The sequence below is a fragment of the Venturia canescens genome, chromosome 6 (genome assembly GCF_019457755.1).
Source record: "Venturia canescens isolate UGA chromosome 6, ASM1945775v1, whole genome shotgun sequence".
Taxonomy (NCBI): Eukaryota; Metazoa; Arthropoda; class Insecta; order Hymenoptera; family Ichneumonidae; genus Venturia; species Venturia canescens.
In genome coordinates this window covers 8,860,069-8,882,312 of record NC_057426.1, presented here as the reverse complement: position 1 = coordinate 8,882,312, position 22,244 = coordinate 8,860,069, and the positions used below count along the sequence as shown (strand labels likewise).

The 22,244-nt window shown below is 44.0% G+C and overlaps 2 protein-coding genes across 3 annotated transcripts in view; one reads left to right on the top strand and one right to left on the bottom strand.

The window, feature by feature from the left end:
• The first annotated feature begins 86 nt into the window (after positions 1 to 86).
• LOC122412053 (SAP30-binding protein) lies at positions 87 to 7,858 on the top strand. Of its 2 annotated transcripts, XM_043421317.1 has the most exons (3): positions 87 to 277; positions 890 to 1,001; positions 2,742 to 7,858. In XM_043421317.1, the coding sequence occupies exon 3, from the start codon at positions 3,009 to 3,011 to the stop codon at positions 4,140 to 4,142; it is 1,134 nt and encodes a 377-aa protein (XP_043277252.1). In that variant the 5' UTR covers positions 87 to 277; positions 890 to 1,001; positions 2,742 to 3,008; the 3' UTR covers positions 4,143 to 7,858. The 2 variants fall into 2 exon arrangements, with proteins under 2 accessions (XP_043277252.1, XP_043277253.1); XM_043421318.1 differs by lacking the exon at positions 890 to 1,001.
• LOC122412354 (MAP/microtubule affinity-regulating kinase 3-like) overlaps positions 7,857 to 22,244 on the bottom strand; it is a 50,614-nt gene continuing 36,226 nt past the window's right edge. Inside the window, exons 5-13 of the mRNA XM_043421824.1 lie at positions 11,443 to 11,504; positions 11,246 to 11,375; positions 10,835 to 11,153; positions 10,653 to 10,756; positions 9,908 to 9,991; positions 9,441 to 9,725; positions 8,849 to 9,116; positions 8,150 to 8,262; positions 7,857 to 8,059 (exon numbers count right to left, since the gene is read on the bottom strand). Coding sequence (XP_043277759.1) covers positions 7,900 to 8,059; positions 8,150 to 8,262; positions 8,849 to 9,116; positions 9,441 to 9,725; positions 9,908 to 9,991; positions 10,653 to 10,756; positions 10,835 to 11,153; positions 11,246 to 11,375; positions 11,443 to 11,504 — 1,525 coding nt within the window. The 3' untranslated portion in view covers positions 7,857 to 7,899. The remainder of the gene's footprint in view (positions 8,060 to 8,149; positions 8,263 to 8,848; positions 9,117 to 9,440; positions 9,726 to 9,907; positions 9,992 to 10,652; positions 10,757 to 10,834; positions 11,154 to 11,245; positions 11,376 to 11,442; positions 11,505 to 22,244) is intronic.

The window sequence follows — 22,244 nt, the reverse complement described above, 5'->3', positions numbered from 1 at the left end:
TTCTTCTAGCGACCGCTTGAGTCGCGTTTGTCCCCGTTCTTTCTATACATACATCGATAACATCTGCTACTTCAGTGCCATCTCGATTTCGCGACGAGCGAGGAGGCGACGACGTATAATCTCATTTCGGGGGCAAAAAAGCTTGGGCAAGCGTTCGTAGGCGAAACGAAATTGCGAAAAATATATAAACTCGCATAGTGAAGATTGGAAAAAGTGATAATGTACAAAGAATAATAAATCGTATTGAGCGAGGAGAGCAACGAGGCTGGAATTTGAGGTGAGTCTATCAAAAGCATCGAATCGAGCAATAATGCGATTTCCCCCTTCCCCTGTCTTCCTAACCTAACCTATTTTGACAATTGCGTTGGTGAAATAAGGCCGCATCGTGTACATCGCGTAATTTCCTGAAAAAGCCTCATATCTCTAATCACCAACTACATTATCTACTCTTTTCGTAGATCGCAGAGAAAAATACGAAAAGAAAAACCGTTCTGCAGCTAAATTTCAATTTGAATATCGGGCGTCAGAAACGCATCGGCTACGTTAGAAAGTGTTGCTTTTTTATCAGATACTACATTATAAAATCATGGAATGTCAAGTGAGGCCGCAAGTCAACTTGAAAACATTCGATATTTTTTCCTAAAAAATTGCTTTTCTCATAAACTTACGTTTTTTTATCGTCCAACCCTCATCCTGATAGCTCGATAAATCATTTTCTAATTATTTCTTCTATCACAAACATATGACTAAAAATATCCCTATATCAACGTGGATTTATGTACATATTTTTTTATATAAATATATAGAACTTTATTGCTTTCGAGCTTTGTTAAAAATGCGATGAAAACAAAGGAAAAAAGAAATTAAAATATATTCTTGTATTTATCAGGATGGATCGTCAAATACCGACAGAATTCCGGCCTCTTCGCAATGGAATTTTTGCCAAGGGACGTCGAGACGGTTCGATATCTTCATCCGTTCCCCCCTCGAAGCGACCGAAGGTCTCGAAAAAAAAAATAACACAAAAATTACCCAATGAATAGCCATGAGTTCAACGTGGCTTTGAGTATCAATGTTTCACTCTCAACGAAAAATTATTTTTATTCGTGTATTTTTTATCACATATCTCCAGCAACGCAAAAAATATGATTGTTAATACCTTAAAACGTAACCAAAAACGTAAAAAAATTAGCTAGATTTGTCCCCCAAATTACACAAATTTTGGTTCCACGAATGTTCCTGAATAATTGATAATTCTGTAAATAACATTGTGGAAAAGTGCGATTGAGAAAACAGTTTGCTATGTTTCTTTCAATTATCCTACGATTTTTGACTATTTTTTGAATTTTGGGAAAATTTTGAGGTTGAAAGAAGGTTGATTAAATTCAAAATTATTGTTTGAAGAATGATGGGAAATAGCGAGAAGAATGTACCTTGATAACGGAGAAGAGAAAAGAAGGGCAATTTACAAAACTGACAAGTATTAGTTGAAAATGATGGGAATTCCAAGCGAATTCAGCAATTCGATGAGAACTCGCTTTAAATTTTTTTACGATGAATCGCACTCTAATAATTTGGCAGAGTTCTGCACTTCATTTCAGATTCAAAAAAACCTATAATGATAGTCGCGGAGGGATGATATCGTTCACATAACTCGAGGAAGTTCAATGTTTCGTTAGTTCTAAAAAACTGAGACAAGAATTACCCAATTTTTGGTACAACGATTATGAAAATAAAGAGAGCAGTGATTCATTGAAAATTCGTTCTTGAACTGCGCGACTCGAAATTGTAGAAACGAAATTTTAATGGATTATTGGTTTTTAAAAATTATAGATAGAATCCAGAAAATTAAGATGTTTTTACAAAGTCGTAGTGGATAATGAGAAATGATTATTTGAATTTCTCATGTAATTGAGGTTTCGATTTATTCCAACGTCATCAAACAATCCTTTATCTTACAGTCCTGATCGGTTGTAATCACCAAGAAATATAATTAATCATCAATGGCAAATCTTTTGTGTCACTGTCAATCTTAATGTCAATTGTTGATGTTCCATAGAATCGTTCTTTTAATCGCACCTGTCCACAGTTACAAAAAAACTGCTCAATATGTTATTTTCGTACCGCAATATTGGTCAGAAGCGTTCAAATGACGAGAACTGAATGCAAAATACGATTTCGAACTCAGACCTACAAATTGGGTGATTTTCGTGATCTGTAAGAGACACGACGGATCTTACCAGCCTCGATTTTCCTTGGCACTACGTCCAATTTTGACGAAAGCCTTTCCCTCGTCCCCCAAAAAATATCCTCATTTTTTCAGTATCCACCAGGTCCAATTTTTGTAATGACGATATTATCGTCGTTTCATACTAATGAAAGGCAACTAAAAAAATAGTGGTTAACGTTAAAATTTGGTGAATGTCGCGATTTTTTATCGACAAATATCAAAAACTTCTGAAAGATTTGTGCAATCGTATAAAAGAAAAGACACTTGGCAACCCGAGGGTGGTCTTTAGAAAAACTTTTTTGCTGTTTGGTCGAAAGAATGGTGTCGACAGCTTTGTAGTGATTTTAATAGCTCAGGCTTCTAAAACAGACGTTAAAGTGAAGTGACTGTAGTGGCGTTCCGTCATAACTTGACAATCTTTTGATCAACGAAACAACGCAAAATCAAAGAAAGAAATGAATTTCGATGAAAAAATATGATTTTCAGTGAATTGTTTGTTTTCTGTTCTCAGATACGAAATCGAGGTTCCGGCGATCGTTGGGGTGCATTTAAATAACGAAAGTTTAAAGATCTCAAGTCAAAAGAAATAGAGATTCGAAGAAAAATAATAATAATAAAAAAAGATAAAAGAAAAGCTAAACTAGAGATAATTAAAAAAATAGAGAGAAAGAAAAAAGCCCCCCAACAGACTCAAGCGAATCAATCAGCGCTACACCGGTGAGTTCCAACACAAAATATTGCTTGGTAGCAATCTGGACACTCAAAGCCAATTTAAACAATGTCTGTACAAAGTGTTGCTCTGGCATCTCTCACGGCGACCTATACCGACTCGGAGGGCGATGACGGACCGGATGACGAGCAACATCATCATCATCGCGAAGAAGAACGAACGCAGGGCCGTCGCCGCGAGTCGTCCGACGTTTCGCAGGTTGACGATAGCCAAAATTCGAATGTCACGTCGCACCAGCGTAGTAACGCGTTGGACAGTCCGTTGTTCGGCCGTTCAGCGACGAACAGTCCCGACGACGAGAGCGTTGTCCTGGGGCACGGGGGGAGCGAGGGCTACAATTCCCATACTAATAACAGAGCCCCGACGAAAAATTCCCAAAACGCCCCGACCTTAGTAACGGACGTAACGTCCAAGGTTCAACGTTTGGTTTCATATTTTGACGATACAGTTGTCTCCGACGACGAGACGGGGACTGCTACGGCGTTTGACGATAATAATCATCATTCTCATCAGCAACAAAGCAATTATGGAAGAGAGCCGACATCGATATCTCGAAAAAACAACAACGCCGTAGCCCAGTCCCCTAAACGTCAAGGAGAATTAGTTTCAGATTGCGAGGAGGACGTTTGGGGGGTGACGATACCGCCCGAGCCCGCGGGCCAATGTCCCGCAGAGTTGCAGGACAAAATATCAAACCTTTATAAAAAAATGGAGTCTGGTCTAGACATGAATTTGCATATACAACAACGCAAAGAATTTCGTAATCCATCGATTTATGAAAAGTTGATTCAGTTTTGTAGCATCAACGAGATGGGCACCAATTATCCACCCGATCGTTTCGACCCCTTCAAATGGGGCAAGGATTCTTACTACGAGGAACTCGCCCGCGTACAAAAAAACGAAATGGACAAACTGGAAAAAGCCAGGAAGGAAAAAACCAAAATCGAAATTGTTACCGGCACCGCCAAGCGACCGGCCAGCATCAACTCGGCCAACCTCGCCGAAGACGACGCCAAACGAAGGAAAAGCAAATGGGATCAAGTCGCAACCGGTACAACCACCACCGTTAAATCGAACCTCGTTATGTCCCAGCCCACCCTCACCACACTCACCTCATCGGCTACTGGTACTAAAGCGACGGTTATATCGGCCTTCGGTTCGTTACCAAAGAAAAGACTGTAACATATGTTGTAAATCAAATGTACATATTAGTTTCCGCCTATTTTTTTTTTTTTTTTTTAAGCTCCGACCCCTTTTCGTGATCGAAACTTTGGAATAAGTCAAACTGAGCTAAACATCCGAAAGCCACTGCTCCGCGATCCGTCGGTTCAGTTATTTTTTCTCGGTACTTTACAACTCCAATTTTCCTCCAGATTGATCGAGCGAAATACAATTTTTCGAAAAATCCTCGAATTTCTGGCTTTTTCCCATCTCTATAACGGAGCACGAAATCTTTTTCGGTCTCTCGTCCTCCTCAAAACTCCGGGCTCGAATGAATACTGTAAAAAGACATTCCATTGAATCATCGTTTGTTTATCGCAGCACGGAATACGGAAAAAATGACTTCGAATCCGGCTTTTTGCACAGTCGTGGCTTTCGGAACTCCCGTCGTACACACTCGTTTTAATGTACCGCACAACGCCAAGAGCTCCGTTCTCCAATCGTCAAAAATCTAATCACACATTGTAAAAACAAAATCTCACGAACCAATTTGACGGCTGAAAATTGTACATACAAATATATATTTCGAACGAAATATTGGCCTTAGCGTTTTTCGTGGTCTTCGATCGACCCACTTTCTAACTGATAAACGAGCGAATAATTTTTATCACTATCGTTATTCGTCGATTCATTGTTTTCTCCTCTTTCGACACTGATTAGTCATAAGCTGTAAATATTGGCAACGAGCCAAACTTGGGCGAGCAGTTGAGCATCTTGAGATGTTGTATTTATTAGTCAATTCGAATTTCTTAGGTGAATTGTTTATTGAAAAACGCTTTTCAATCGAATCTTTTCATTATTTTGTCTTCGATAACTTATTTTCTCTTTTTTTTTTTCCCCCCCATTGAAACGTTAAAAAGTTATGAAACGCTGGAAAAAGGAATCGCGTAGCTCCCGATGGCCCTCAATTTTCAGCCGTGAAATTGGTCGCGATAAAAGCAGCGTCGAAAATCTGATTCTTTTGACTTTTTTGTTTGTTTTGAAATTGCAACACAAATGTTTTCGACCCCGAAGTGGGGCGACAAATGATTTCATACATTTGGTCAATCGCAGATATTCGTGGGCGTTACACACTTTAATGGAAATGATTTTCACGTCCGTTCTTAGCAAACTTTGAATAACAAATGAAAAAGAAAAACGAATTTCCAATAACAAATATGATGCCTTCAGAATGATTCTTTTGGGATTAAAGCTGTCGAAGAATGTCGAAAAATCGTTGCCCGAACCGTATCCGTATTAACTAGACTAGCGAACTTCTTTATCACGAAAAAATTCTATTTTTGCAAAAATGAGAGAGAGACGCGTGAAAAGAAGAAAAATAAATGAACGCCGCTTCGAAACGAAGTACGAAAATAACAAACTGAGCGAAATTATCGAAGGAACAAAGTACTTTTTACCTTAAGAAACATCACCGTAAACTGCCGTAACTAATAAATGTAGCGAAAGATCTCCGCGGCTAAACGTCGCGTAACTTTATCTGATAATAATTAAAATTTCACACAAACGCGATATGGAATAAGACGAAAATAGGAGATTCGACAATCGCGTTTGTGAAGCTAACATCGGTTACAAAGTCTGCAAACCTAAACGCGTTTAAGAAAACTTTTCGAGCTTGTTTGTTACGGGGAATAATGATTTGTTGCTGAATCATCGAATGTTTTGAGTAATTATTTAATATTCCTACTTGCCAGTGGTCAAAAATAAAACGAATCAAGAAAACTCGAAATATTTGGTAGTTTTGGCTCAATTCTCAGCTGGCGAACAAAATTTTTGGCACGAACTTCAAGAGGGAAGTGAATTTTATAACTTTCATGCTTTTTCAAGAGATGAAATCGATCTGCGAGAGGTTTCAATTGAATTACTCCGGATTTTCGACCACCCGAATAGAGCCTGAGCTTTTATTTTCAAAAAAAATGATGCAAATCGAAATTTTGAGTAAACAAAAAATCATAATTAGGGTTGAAAATGTGGAAAGGCTTTGAGAGAAATTTTTGGTTGTTGAAAAATAAATTCAATGTTTTTTCCATCACCACGACGCTGCATATGTCAAATGTAAAAAATTTTCATCTCAAATCCGTGTCCAGAGAGGTTAAAATGAATTGTGAGAGCGCCATATGGCCTCAAAGTCCACGGGGACGCGTTGCTTTTTCGCGCCATATGGCCTCGGCATCGCCGAAAGGGTTGAAAGCTGACGTTCCTGTGCGTCGAAAGTCCGGATGAAATTTTCTTGGGACATTAATCGAATTGAATTCGGTGAAGAATCGAAAAATTTTTAATGCTTAAGGCTCCGAGTTGCGCTGATGGAATATTTTCCCCCATTGACGTTCTTACCTTCTGCACAGCATTTTTTTCACAATTGCTCTTGACACAGATCTTTTTTTTATTATATTTGTGGAATCAATTATAGAAACGACTATTAATGCAGAGATTGATTAATGGCCGAGACTTTTAGGGCATGAAAACTGTTCCGATCAATGCGACTACTGGGATAATGAATGCGAATCTCGAATGCTCGATTTGAAATCGTTCGAAAAATGAGTCGTCATCTTGCTGAGCAAAATTTTTGCCCTTCGAAATGAGTCGTTTCGCTGGAGGTCATTTCATTTCTGTTGAAAAATTGTTTTGAAAAAAGTTCAACGAAAAATCATGGATTCCAGCTCGAGAATATTTTGCTTTACTCTCGCATTAGAGTTGTCATTTAATAAATTAATTTCATCAAAACTTCTCGTATCCTGAACGTTGAAAAAAACATTGTTGAAGTTTCAAGAAAAATGTAGCAGAAAGAGAATCGTCTGTGAAACTTGTCGTCAGATTATTCTTAGAAATGTCAAATGTAAGAATCCAGAACGAATCGAATTCCGGACTGAAGGACGTTCAGCATTGATTTACAAATATGTTGAAGAGGTTTGAATCGAATGTTCCCCTCGCCACATTGACCAGTACAAAGATAAGCTGGCGAGTGTCCAAGCTCAGGAGCATCAACAGGAAATGCCCAGGGATACAAAAAAAATCGAAGAATTTCGTTACAATACGATTCGAGGGTTTAGTTATTTATAATTTATTTAATAGTAAGAAGTTTGAATATGTTGAAACTGAAAATGTTACGAATTGTACCGAAGCCATCGTAATGCACGACTGTTCGGCTTGTGTTGCACAGTGTGTGCGAGTTGAATATATTCACCGCGGCGTTTAGGGCGTAATTTTAGATGGAGCAATCGATAAAAGGTGTTAGAAAAAATAAATGAAAATCTATATATTTTAGGAGAAGAATAAAAAGGGTAAGAAATTCTTACGAAGGCATTTAAAGGGCCTGACATTGATACGGGGTAGAGTCTCAAGCAGCCTTTAGGAGGGTATACATGTATATTTTAAATGAGAATAACGAAGAGTGTGAAGAAAATCAAGTACTGAGAAAGGATAAAATGTCAGACGAATAAATATATATATATATATTATTATAAACATTAAGTGATATTCGTTGTGCTGGGAAATGCTTCTCGAAACATTTTTCCATAAAGTTTTAGATGTACGTGTATGAAATTTTCTCGTGTATACCTTTCATTCATTTTTTAAGAGGAAAATGAAGAAAAAACGAAAAATAAGAAAACAAACAGGAACAAAATAAGATGAAAAAACGACCGATGGGCTATTGTGTAAATAAAGTATTTTCAAATAAACATCTCGAGCATTTATTCATTCACAAACATTACAATGATATTCAATTTTTGACAGAATTCTTTGTCGCAGCCTCCGCCAAGTTTTTCGTATTTTTATTCCACAAAAACGTTTTGCCTCTTGTCAATAGTCTCGAATTACTCCACGCACTTTCATGATATTTCTCATATTTTTCGGTCGTCGAGCTGCTGAAAATATCATTCCTGAAACAAAGTGATCGAATCGATGCGATAATTTAATCGGTAATCTCGAAATGTTGGGAGTTTTTAGAATCTCCTTCGTTTAATTCTCACTTCTGGAGGTTCCTCGATCCAATTTTTCCAGCGGATGACAATAGTCGGGAATTTTGCCAGTTCTTCGAGACCATCGGCATCACGACTCTTCCGATCTTGTGGATTCGCGATGCCTGAGAACAATTTCATGAATTTACAGTCGCGAGTTTATTTAGTACGAGAATCGCCCAAATCAATCGAGCCCCAAAGTTCACTCTCGGCAAGTTAGAAACCATAGTCGACTGAAAAGTCATCGATTTTTCAACTGACACGAATGCTTCTTCGTTCCCAATAACCAGACTCAATCGTGCCTCGATTTCTTCGTTTCGAATAAGGAAGAAAATTGTGCACAATAAATTCCGCCGATGATACGAATATTCGATTGAAAAAAGTCCAAAAATCGACAGAGTTTAGAAAGTATGAAAAAAAGGAAGAAATCACTGAAACTTTGTTGATGCAATTTTTATCTTCAAGAGTGCGCAAAGCTCCTCTCCCGGCAATTAGTTTCAAAGTAAGATTCGTGCGGAAATTGTTAAAAGTTGACTCTTACAATCGATCTGTTGGGAAAGGTCACGTGAGCCTAGTTGACACTCGAGGCTGCTATAGCAGATCGATTATATTTTGCAGCAGTGAGAAAGGGTTGGAACGTGCGAGAGGGTTCGTGTGAAAGGTTTATTCTTCGTCGGACTGGTCACAGAGGTATCTCAAAGAGTCACTCACCGAAGCATGTTTTTCCGTAGGTTTCGTGCATGTGCTGACGTCCGGAGTGGAATAACGTTGTTGATATATTTTGTCCTTGTTTTCGAGGGATCTTCGGAGCCTCGCGTAGGATTGATCTCGGGACAGGATCGACGGTCCGGGACAGGAAGGTCGGTAGCGTGAATAATTCGTCGGTTTGGTAAGCGAAGAAGATAATTGAGGCGCAGGACTCTCGAGAATAAGTGGCTGAGTCATCGGCCTCGTAGAAATCGATACGGTGTTGCTCGTACTTTCGAAACGCAGTTTAAATAATTATATTGAAAAGGTATACTCGGGGGCAAGAAGATACGTGAAAAAATGTCGGTTCAGCGAAGGATGTCGAGATGTGAATTCCTCGAGCGCGGCTTCCTGGGTCTTAACGACCCGGGGACTTGGCGTGCCCGGAACTCTCCGAGAAATGCACATTTTTTGAGACATTTATACCGAAAATGATAGCCCAGCTTCCGAGTAAGAGAATGGAGTTGGAATTATGATCGAGGAACGTCTCCCCCGGTCGTGATTGGAGTCGAAATCCAGAGTAGATTTGAATGCAGTGAAAAGTGAGTTTGCTCACCTTTTTTTTGCAGCTGCTCCACGCGCCTCGGCGTCTCCATCGGTTTTTTCAGACTCTGATCGACGCCGGTGAGAAAGTGTCCTCGTGGCACTAGTGGAGCTAGCGACCGAATAGCAGTTCGAGAAAGATCGCCCGGCCGAGCTCTTCTCGCTCCTTTTTGCGGTTCGCGACGTCGGGCTTTGAGATCGATTCTCATTGGATACGCTCGAATTATTCGGAATGCTGGTCCCCCCGGTACTCGAAATCCTCGAGGACGATTCCCTCGACAATAATCTCCCGACAGTTCTAAGAGACTCGAAAGATTTATCATACCTCAAGAATTAAAACGTCGAGACAATTTTCATTAAACGAACAGCCCGCGATCCTTGTACGCGGAGCGGCGCTCGCGCGCGCGCGCGTCTCTTAATTAAGCGAAACCCATTAACGTCCAATCGTCACGCTTCGCGTATCAAATATTTATATCGTACCTGATCTTTTGGCCTATCGACAACGGCGACGAGGATGGGGCTTCGAAAACATCGATCGAGCCAGTTCCCAACAGCTTGTGCGCCCTGTTCCCGGGCCAATCGAAAAAATATATTCAACTTAATCGTTTAAACGAGAACGTAAGACACGCGCTCGCCTTCCTTAATTAATCGACGACAGTTTCAAATAATCGCGAGCCATTTATTTCGTATGCCAGTGTTACATGCCAATGCTTCCCGGCACATGTGGCTTCTCCTCTGACCAATGAATTAGCCTCGAACGAGAATCGAGCAAAATTCTAGCAAAAAATTTCATTTGTCATATCCGCGAACATAGAGCCCGAGCGAGGGCCTTTTTCACATTCCCATTCAAATTAATGGCATTATTTCAGCTGCGCACCGTTTCCAAATGAGTTTATATTCGCTTTTCATTTTAACTTTCCAAAAGTAATTGCATGGGCGCAGTTGCATGCGCGTCGACCTGCTTAATGACAAGAGAAATTTCAGTGTTTTCCCCTCCCCTGAGACACACTGGGCTGGACCCAGGCGAGGGAGAAGCTTCATTTTCCAAAAAAAATGGAAAATCAATGACGAACGTCAACTGAAGTCAAACGGAAGTGAAGAAAATCAACGATTTTCGACAAGATTTCGAAGCGTTCAATAAAAACATGATTCCAGATTAAAATTCTTACAATTTTCTGCCAAAAATAAGTGGCTCGATTCATTTGCAACGCGATCAATGGCATACTTAATATTGAACATTCCTCCGATTTGTCCGTAGGGTTTGAGGCGAATTTTTTCGTTGATATTTGCGTCGGTGAGTCCAGAAGCTGCATTGATTTCTCGGAAAATCTAAAATAAATAAGAATTTGCGAAACGGTTGGTGCTCGAGTGTGTTTGATCGAATAATTACAACGCTGAATCGCTCACGGATCGAAGAACATCCGATTTGAAATTGTCCTTCGTGTGGAAAGCGACGTCGAAAGAATTTTTGTTTCTATCGTAGAGCCATGGATGCCGGAAGATGTCAACCATCGGGATCCGTCGGTGGGCAACCGGCTCGAGCAACCCTCGAACCAGATTTTTGTAGTCCATCGACACACTTGAAATTTTTTTCTCCTGCAACGTGGTCAGACCCCGGAAGATTTGGGTCATGAGTTTTCTGCGCCATTCCTCCGCAGAAGTTTTCTCAGTGCGGGGGCTCAAAAAGGGCAGTTCTCCGGTCACCATTCCGTAGAGTATGACTCCCCTGGGAGGCGAGAAAATCAATAATTTTATTGTCCACCGCTTGAATTAAGAGTTTTCAAAATTTCGCATAATCCTTTGGGATTCTTTGCTCACAAGCTCCACAGGTCGACTTCCGGTCCATATTTTTGGCCCTCGAGGAAGAGTTCGGGGGCTGCGTATTCCGGCGAGCCGCAATGAGTTTCCAGATGGTTGGCTCCCGTCGACCAGTTACTGAGCCCAAAATCTAGTTTGATATTCAAAATTATTTCCTGAAAATCAACGATGTCGAAGCAGACGTCGACAAAACTGACCGATTATTTTGATGTGCTTTTTCCGGGCGTCCTTCAGCATGATATTTTCCATTTTGAGGTCCCTGCAGGGTTTTCAATCATTTATTTAAAAACATCAATGCCAAGAGCAGTGGGATTAAGTGTTTGAGTGTTATGAGACTCCGAGGGGGATAATGGGCCTCGATGAAACTTGTACCACTTGTGTTTGGAGAGTGCCCGTCAGGTTTTCGAATATCGTAAGTGACATGCCCTCGCGCGACCGACGTATTCTCACCCCTCGTTGAAAACGATAACAGTGCTATTATTGACACGACCAGGAGCCGGTGGCGAGCTTCCCGGTGTCTCGTAACAGCTTTTACGGTTTGAATCATTGCCCTGACAATGAGACTTTCTCGGTCGAGACGTTGGGCTGGGAAGGGCAAAAAATTGGGAGAAAACTCGTCGGAGGATGGGAGGAGAGATGCGGGGGGTTGGAAGAGGGCCGATTGACACGAATTTTGGCAGGCAAATGTGTCATTTTTCTCGTCACTCTGAAATATAACGAGGAGCAGAGGGATAAGAGCGTGGATAAGAAAAAGTCTGAATGGGAGCAGGTCACCGCGAGTTCATATGAAAGAATGAAATTGATGAAGGAAACGTGTGTCCTGGGCCACATGGTCCCGCTCGCGGAGCATGTGCGGGCTCGCAGGTCCGAGGTCAAGCATCAGGGAGCAACGGGAAGTCTGTCGGACGGGTGTGGAACGAGTAAAAAAGGAGGTTCAGTAATTTACAACAATCGTAAACGTAAGTCGACGCGGATGAGGCGTGCGCGCGCGCAGGCCCCGCAGCAACTTGATTCATTGTGATTGCCTAACGGAACGAAAATTTACTTCGCGGGGCCTGATGCCGCGCGAGGAAGACGACCAAGTATCGCGAGAGGAGGTCCAGCCAAAATCGTCTCGAGGCTAAGCATCCACTGGACGACTGCCTCGAAAAGAGAGAAAACGAAATGCGCCGAAGATGGAGAGAAAGAAAGAGAGGCGGAATTAACTCGGAAGAGGAAGATGACGGAGGAGCGGAGGACCGCCTCGGAGTTCCTTGACGTCTGTATCATCCGACGAGGACAACATGCAATTTGCCAAATATTTCTCCGCGGAGTCCACCTCCGAGCATTGCGAGCTTTCTTTCTCTTCTTTACTCTCTTCTTTTCACGGGCGCGACGTTCTCCAATGTGCGGAGGCTTTTATAGCGATGATACGCCGCGACGAAGGGCCGGAGCAATGTCCTCGGGATCCTCTTATTGGGCTAAACTTGTCGCAATGGAGAATGATTGTTCGACTGAGCATAAACCAGGCCCTCAGCCCTTTCCTCTATTTTTCTTTCACTAGATCGCCCTCGAGCTGCTTCGCGCACCGAGTCGATCGAGGAGCTCGACTTTAGTAGCGTCTTCCGAGTGAATTCGCCCCAAAGTGTCGTATTGGCTTCCGGTTTATGGCGGACGAATAGGCCCTTCCGCGTGCTCATTCGCTTCTATCCAATATTTCGAATGCTCCCGAGGCTCGTTTCGACCCGCCACTGCACAAACCCGCTAATAATTCTGGCTCCGAGTCCGGCTGATCGGAAGCATCGGGTTCGGAGTTCCTGCTCGTCAGAGTTCAACTTTCGTTGAGCCGCGTCCTCGTTGAGGATTGGAACCCGAGTTCGGGCGATCAAGCTCCCTCGAAAGTGGGTGCCGCTCCTCGGCGAGCTCCGAAACGAGCCCCGAAGACCCTCCCGCGACCGCGACCAGCCCTCGGAACATCGTCTTCGTTGCCCTTTCGCTCGGCACAGTCCAACGGCATTCAAAGTCTTCCGCGTAGCTATGTTAAGCTCCGGAAAAAAGAGCTCGAACTTCCGACGAGACTGCGACGTACGCGGAGGCGAGGAACGATAGCTTGGGAACTCTGACGCATGGAGTTACTCGCTCTTGCTGGATTGGACGTCGCTCGCCGTTCTAAATAGCCGAGCGTGCACACATGCACGAGCGCAGCGTGATTATATAGCGGAAAAGAAACAGAAAGAGCGAGGGGGAGAGAGAGGCTCGGACAAGGCTGGAATCGAGGAAGCTACGTCTGAAGCACCACGTGGCTCTTGATTCCATATTCATGATTAGTTGTCTGGAAACAGGTGAAGCCACAATTTGCTTGTCAATCCTCTCAATACTTCCGAACAAAGTTGCTCGCCAAGTTTTTCCTCCGAAAAAATGAAAAGCTATCCTCGGTGGCGGCTCGTCGCGTTCGATCGCGTGTCTCTAATGTCACGAACATTTCACTCGTAACAGCGCACTCGCCGTTGAGCAAACCTCCTTGCATACGCTGGCTATGAATAGGTGCAAGCAAACACAGTTGTACGTCACTTTGACGCCAGTCATGAGAAAACGCTTCTTTGCACTTATGCTAATCGAGCACTGCGATCATCCTGGCAGCAGAGCCGTTGGATTCGATGGGGCTGAAAAATGCAGCGCGAAACTCCTCGAAAACCCATTTCCATTCGTTACATAACGAGAGCCAATATCTCCCTTGGAAAATGAAAGATCGACTGCCATGAAACAGAAGATTCTGCGTGTCAATTCGTGGGAGCGGAGATAAAATCCCACGTGGGAATGGCCTCTAACATTAACTCGTCCATGCCGCACTCTATGAGTTGATCATTCTATTGGAGAAAATTGCGAGGATTTATAACCCGATCGTAAAGGGTCGTTAGAACGAACCGAGCGAGGCAACAGATGTTAACGATCGGCTTGTAATCGTCTTACCGATGATATTACAATTCCATCTACTTCGCTCTTATACAGGGTGTCTCGGCAGGAGGTGGGCAAAGTATCGATGGAAATTCAGGCGGCGATTGAATTTAAAGTCGTTCGATTTGGAAAGGGAAAAAGGATAGAAGGGACTTTGGAGAGCTTCGAATTGCTGGTGATCGAAGGATCGAAAGCGAACGTGGATTTTCAGTCTCCATTGGCGAAGAGCTTCGTCCATTCGAACAACTTTTTCGGAGACCGGGATCGACGATTTGTTGGTTTAGATGGGAGAAAAAAAATTCGTTGGATCGAAGTCGGGAGACACCCTGTACATGGGATTTTCTCCGTCAACGTTATTACGAGCCACGCGAAAAAAGTATTAATATCCATATCTTTATAACTGAAATGTCCAGCAAATAATTTAATGTTCACCAAATGATTCACATTCGAGTTTACTCCCGGCGAGTACTCCATTCGAGATAAACATAAGTTTCCGCCATTTTGTTTATGATAATTCCTCCGGTTATGACTTTCAACTCGCTCGTTGGCTCGCTCGCTTTTGCATATACTCCCGTTAAAATTTTCAGCTCACGATTTACTACCCTGCATAATAGCACCAATTACTCGGAGATTTTTATAAGGACTTTATCAAGACTAGAACGGAAATTATCGTGTATCACATTTATAATGGATCGTAAAACGAAAGCAAATTTTTTTTACTACCAATTTACACGAGGTAAAACCGAACCACCGGAACTTAAAGGGGAAATCTTCCCACAGGAGCGTTCGCATCGCTTCGCGCATTGATCGAGACTCCGACTGTTTTCTTCCGTGTCGCCGTCCACCTCCCGGAGGGAAAAATCATTTCTTCCCCTCGTCGATACTGCTCTCCTCTCAAATTGAACCTTCCAATGAATCTCGCAGCATTTATTCCTCGTCGTATCAGTTTTGGCGAAGCGTTCAAACGCTCTCAGAATAATCCGGCAGTGCGACCGAAATTTCGAGCCAAAAATGTGCTCCGAGCAAGCCTTCAACTTTCCTTCATTCAGAATTCGGAGCTTCGATTTCGTTTGATTCGCGTTCGAGTATGCTCGCGATTGAAAGACCAAGAATTCGTGAATCTCTTGCCGAGGATTTAAAAGGGCGCCGAGGAAGAGCACGAGGATTCTCAGGGAGATGAAGCGAGTGTTAAAAAATAGCTGGAAAGGGCCTCGGAGCTGATTGAGATTTGAGTGCAAAGGGTCGTTGGGAGCAGGTGAAACATTAAGTCGTCGAGGACTCCGGGTGCGAAATCACTTGGCACAAGTTAGGAAAGTGAAATACTCGCGCGAGTTAATATTAAGGTGTTGGGAGACGGAGTGCAAGAGAAAGTTTGGACTTGTCTCGAATATCACGAGTTTCGGGGAGCACGCTGGCGAGAGGAACATTAATGAGTGCAGAAGTAATGGCGGAAGTGAGGTTAGCGTGCCAAACGCGTGTAACGAGAAGGCGCGCACAGCCCTCGGAGGCCTCGGAGCGGGTCGATTGGTAGTTTCAGGTAGTTGATAGCCGTGGTCTTATGTGTATAACCAGGCTCGTGGGGAGGTAGTTGCTGTTGGTTGTTCGACAAGCCCGACATGTGCCGGTAATAGGTCGTAAAGGGTGGCTCGCTAATCAAACGCGATTTTAACGAGCTGAGACGCCTGTGGCTTGGCCCGAAGGGCCAACTAACCAACACCCAACACGTGGAGAAACAGGAGACGGCCCTTCTCCGAGAGGAGACTCTCTTGGATCGTTCAAACCACACAAACGGGCCAAGTTTCCCGAGGGATGCCCACAATCACCTATACGTCCGAATATATTTTACTGGGATGCGTATAAATACGTGGAGGTGCTGAGATAGTTGGAGAGTCGTTCGCGAGTAGAGCGGCTTTGCGGGATGGAAAATGTCGAGCATTAGGCGGACGAGAAACCGATAAACCTGCTCAATATCCGGAGCTCGAGGTCCGCCCACTCTGTTTTTCCTCCTATTACGTGTGACAATCGGATTAATAAGGGGGTTTACGAGTCGGCTTTTCTCAGCGAAACATTGAAAGGAGCTGAGAGCCCCTGCGATGGGAGCTAATCCCGGGCTCGTCAAGCCACGTAATAAAATTCGTTGGGGAGGATAACGCTTACGTCGCGTCACTTTCGTTCTCATTCGGTCGCGGTCGCCCGAGAGCCTCTGGAAATTGGGACAGAATGGCCGACATCCAGGGCACGGTGTTATTAGAATTGCGATGGAAAATATCGAGTCGCTGGATTCGAAGGGAAAGTTTCGTTGCAGGGGCTTCGGAGGAAATAATGCCTCATTCGCGAACTGAATAAAATTCTTATAAATTCATTATAATTAATGGCGTCAGAATGAAATGTTGACTGCGAAACTCGGCGGAAAAAAGCAGCCGAGCAGCGAATCCTCAAGGCGAATCCTTAAGGGATAATTAAGTGGGACTGCGTACATCAGCGAGGCGAATGGAAGCCTTGAATTTTAGTACACATTTTATGATTTTTAGGTCGAGCTAGAGGTTCGTGAAACAACGAGGGAAGGTTTTTCCTCCGTGGTTTTTAACGCCCGAGTGGAAAAGTACAGTGGGCAGAGAGAGGCCGAGGGGAGAGAAAAAATAGGGAATACGAAGGACTCCGGAGAATGTTAAGGGGGATGGACTCATTTTCTTATTTTCTTATGCTCTTCCTTCGTAATTTCTGGTTAAACGGAGCATTGCGCTAAGAATCATCGGCCATTATGAGGCAAGCTTTTAGCTTGAGAAAATGAGGAGTTTGCGAGGTTTCGAAAGGGGAGAAGGAGAGCACGAGCGTTTCGTCGGAGAGAATCTTCCGATGTGTTTTTTTCTCTCCGCTGCTCTCTCAGACTTTTGTTTCTTCCTGAGCCAGCAGCACCGGTAAACGAGGATGCTCCAAGGACCAGCCGGCTGCGGAGAACATAAGTTTTCTCCGAAACAAAACAGAACACTCGCAGTGTTCCTTCTCCGGGTGTTTAAGCCCCAGATAAAACCTCTTTCAAAACGTCTGCTTTTCGCGTACGCAATTCGAATAAAACTAACCATAAACTTCGTAATGCCTCGTTAAATTAACCATTCAATACCAAGCTCCCCCATTTTATACCGAATTCAATTCAACTCGAGAGCAAATAACAATGAAACTCGTTAATTAACTTTCCACGATTGCTGTTAAGTGAGAAAAAAACGATCGTTCTTTCAAATTTTCATTCCAAATTTTTATTTTTCCTACTAAAGCTTCATTTCCTCGTTTTTATTGCGGTTTAACTTTATTTTATGAGAATCGAGGATAAAACATCGAATTGGTCGATTAAAACATCAATTGAAATGGTAATGAGAATAAAATCAAGGATTCCCCATCAAGTTCCTCAATGGCACCGGAGTTCCAGCAACTTCCGGAACTTTTCAAGTTAACAGTCACCCTGCTCGGAACACACCCTCCAAGAATCCCCAGGTTTTTATTCCAAAACGTAAATTCGACCTTGACGCGAGTCTGACAATGAATCTCAAGGTAAAAAGTCGAGTTTTTCGCTCCCCACAAGCAAATAACTCTCGTTTCCAAGCTTTTATAACACGTTGCATCCTTCCGAAGATAAAGAATGTGAAAATAGTAAAGAGAGAGGCTCTGCACGTATGTCAAAAAAGACACACAGACGAAAATCCTTGGGGAATTCTCTTGTAAAGTTTGAGACGTTTCCATTATGGATTCAGGTCGAGTGTACACGGGGAAAGTCTCGATGGGCCGAAACTTTGTCCCGCGTCTTCTAATACGTGGCAAAACGTCGTGCTGGTATCGAGAGTTTCGTATTGAGGGGGTCTTTCCAGGGGGGTAAAAAAGAGGAAAAAATGAAGAAAACGTATATACGAAGTCTCTCGGGCTCGTGCACTCGTCGCATGACTGAAACTCCTGTGCCGCACACTATATAAACGGTAAATCGAAATCTCTATCAAAGGCGGCTCTTGGAAAGCATCGGGAATTGTCTGTACCAGGGACGATAAGGTTGCGGGAGGTTGGCGGGGCTTTAGACGCTTTCAAAGGGATGAAATATGCTTATAAATCGATTTATATTTAGGCGCGGATGCGACTGTTCGCGTAATCAGTGACTCATCGTTCGGATGGTCGTTTATTAATTCATTCGAACTTTTGAAAGTAATGAAACAGCAAGAAAATTTCGGCTATGAAATTATTTAGGAATTGGGTGCATGGTTTCAGGAGTTTCGCTAGCTTCGCGATCGTTCGAATGAACTTCAATAGTTTCCTTCCTCCGTGCAGCGAACGTTGCAACAGACATTTATGCTTGTACTTCACTTTCTTGGGTGACGTATGGAAATTTGAAATTTCGCAACATCCCTGAAACTCCGTGACACAAATGCGCCCGCGAGTTTCGTACAGGAGTTGGTAAACTTCGGGATTGCACGGTGTGCGCTTAGAAGTTTCGGTTTTAGAGGCTTGTGGGTAAATGTGATGGTGGTGAAACGCGGGGCAAGGCAAAATAGAGAATTACATTTTCAACGCGTCCGGGGGAGAGGGCTCTTCCGTAAGTTCAGAGTTCGAAAAGTAAAAATGCCCAAAGTTTTGGGTTCGTGGCTCGTGGTATTCGATGCTATCGAAGGAAGAGTCAAAGGATGCCTGCGGGCACGTGTGCTTCGTCTCTTTTGATCATTACGAAATTTATCCAGACATCAAACATCTCGGAAAGCCCATCGATAAAGGTGTTGGCGAATCGAAGGGTAACCTTATACCAAAACGAATTTCACCCAAAGCAACAGTGAAATCGAAAGCTCACGGTCTGTATATTCGCGCGTTCATCACGCTTCGGAAACTCGGAGACCTCAGAAACTGCTTCAAACGAGCGAGACCCTCCGGTAAATCCTTCGATCCTCGAACCCACCACTCGGGAACTTTCGATGCCCTTTTTTCCTCCCTGGAAATACGTGTTTGCAGTAAATAGCACGAAATTCTTCACGAAGATAAACCGCTTTATTCTCATCGCATTTATTCACCTTTAATTGGTTGATTTGCTTTTCCAACGTATTCTCCGACTCGCTGCTTCAAAATGCTCGCAAAGAATAGTTTAAATGGTCGATCGTGAATTCTCCGGTTTTAAAAAATTTTAATGAACGAAATAACGTTTCTAATTTTTCTTCAGGAATAAAGTTTGTTGCTCTCTCAGCGGTTTACGGTTTCGAGACAAAATAGTCAACTCGAAAAATAACCTCCCGCGGGATCGCGACATCATAACGAAAGCGTTCGTTTCCGCAGGAGAAGACTCGAGAAGTTTTTATCTCAGTTAGATACAAGTATCGAAGTACACGGGGTAGTTTTGAAGCAACTGTGAAGGGAGCGGGAGAGAGCGTTCGACAAAATCGTTTCCGGAGTTTTTATTCAACGTGCATCTCTCCCGCGTGTGGAGTTGAACGAGGCACTTCTCAATATCGGATAAATTCGCGAGGAGTTTCACGAATTTTCCAATAATATCGAGTTACGAGATAGACGAGAGAGTCGAGAGTCGAAACGGTGATCGGAAATATGACAGAAGCGATGTTGAGCTCGGTGGTGGGGAATCGCGATGGAAGGAGAAAAAACTTGCAATCATTTATTTCTGACGTGGCTAACATCGATATTTACGAGAATCGATTCTCATAAGTCACAGAAACGTCTCCATCGGCGAGACCTATTTTTATATTTATTTTTATTTTTTTCACCAGCACCGTAACGACCGTCATTGTTCGCATTCGTAAAATCGGTGATCGTACGAGTGAGTGCGCCACGTGCATAAACCGGAATCTCACATTGAGTCGGAATGAAGATGGGAATAAAAATTCGAAATGGTAGAATATAAATTCTCGCGCCCCCTCGGCCCGCTGCCGCCCCCCGCTGATCTCAGCACGCTTTTCCAGCATCCGGTGCGGAGCCTTTCTGCAACGGGGCTCCCCGCAGGGGTGGTCCAAGCGCGCACACACATTCGCGTTGACACTTTTCCTCTATTTTCTCACGGAGGCGCGCGCGCGCGCCCGCGATCATCGGTCCGCGCCGGCCATTTTGAAATAAAAGTAAGAAAACGCGGATGAAAATAGTCCGCAAAAAGCCGGAAATTCAGTATGGAGAGATGCGTTGTGTGTTCGAGAGCACTGCGAGCAGGAGAGTGGATTGCGAGCGAGAAAAGTATGGAGTGAAAAAGGCCAGCTACTTGAGCCACCGGGAGTGACTTATGGGGACTGGGTGGGCGCATCTGCGAGGGTTCAACCGGGCACGGCCGAGAGGGCGGAAGGGAGCGAGCAGAGGAACAGCGAAAGGGCGAACTTGAGAAAGAGACAGCCTCCCAGAAGAGGATCAATGAGACAGAAAGGGATGAAGCGGGGCTCATGGAGTTGCATAATAAGCGCATTAATATTATTGTAACAAGCATTAATATTTTTACTGGCGGAGCAGCGGTGGATGCGAGCCTGACCTAAGATGTATCTAGTTTGGGGTTGCGCACAGTCAAGATGTTGGAAGAAAAATGGCACGACGATAGATCAAGGCTGAAATGCGGAGTATGATTTTGTGAAGTTGCCACGAAGCCCAGTGAAATATGCTCGTACAATTTTAGATCTTGAGTCTGCTGGGCTCTGGGACCACGGGCCGAGTTTCCGGGTGGCAATGAAATCTGCACCGAGTCTAAAACGTTTGGCTGCGATTGCTAAAAGCTCCGAGACTAAGAGCGAGTAAATTCGAACGATTTTGGAGCAGCGAGTCCGAATCGCGAAAAAAAACGCGCTCCGAGGCCGTTGTTTGGGAAGAGCGTGAAAAAATTAACCTCAAACTCGAGCGTGGATTCAATCAATCGAAGTTGTTTGTTACAAGCACGATCCACAGGGTGGAACGAATTTGATTAAGGATGAAAGCAACAAACAGTGAATTCGGAGCTGGTCGAGAGAGAGAGAGAGAGAGTGGCAGGGAGAGCGATGACATTTTGATTCATTGGGCGATTACGAATTGAACTGGATGAATGGTGGACGTGGAGTGAAAGCCCATTTCCACTAAATGGCTTCACCGTTTTTTCCCTTTAGCCGACATTGAAAGTACACGTCGAAGTGGATACGCTCGTGTACGCTCGCTGTGGATTTCAAAGTCCTGCGCGCCCGAGACTCATTTTGTTTTTAAACCCAACGCGAGTGTGTATCCTTGAGGGCTCCGGGGCGAAATCGGTGGCGGGATATTTATGGGCCTGGAGGATGCAGCTCCTATTTTTATTTAGTAGGAAATCGACGCGGAGGCAGGAGAGGCGATGGTGTGGAACGCGGGAGGCAGGCGAGCCCCGATTCTGTGGAGAAAGAGTGCGAACGAGAGGGAGTGGAGAGAAAAAAGGGAAGCGAGGGCGAGCCTTCGCAGCAGCCTTTCGTCCTCTCGCCCCCCCCCCCCCCGCTTCCGCGATTTCAGCCGTTTCCGAGTTCAGCCCCAATACTTGTTTCGTACTTCGATAATATATTGCCCAAAAGCTACAGAGCGTGCGGAGTCTCCGCGCGGCTAAATTGCTTCGCACAAAATCTCCGTGACAGGCTAACGATTCTCTCGGACAGACGAGCTGCACGTGTCAAATATTAGCGGAGACGCGGTCCGAGCTCCAGGTGTAGAAGCCCTTAATTGATCAAGGGAGTGAGACGCCCTTAACGAATACGGATGGACGCGGTCTCTCGGCGTTTCGTGGGCGAATGATCGTCTCCGCAGAGCCTCTGCTACGGCTGGGAGCTTTTAAGGCAGTTTTTTCAGCCTCGGCCTCCGCGGCACCGTTGGCTCCGTCGATATGTTAATATACTGTCGATGCGACAGGGGAGACAGTTTTCAATAAGGGATGAGAGTGATGTACAGCCGAGCCGACTGGCCACGGGTCATGGAGACTCGCCGTAGCAATCGCTCTTTTCTCCCCGCTTTTATTCGAGTACGCGTCGTTGATCGGGGTGGTCAACCGATCACCGGCGATTCGGATACGCTCTACTTCCGCGCTGTTTTTTTGCCTCGTGTATACTCCCTTTTTTATGGTCGAGGG

Excerpts from the sequence above, each read along its gene's own strand:
- LOC122412053 (XM_043421318.1), top strand. The coding sequence starts at position 3,009 with ATGTCTGTACAAAGTGTTGCTCTGGCATCTCTCACGGCGACCTATACC.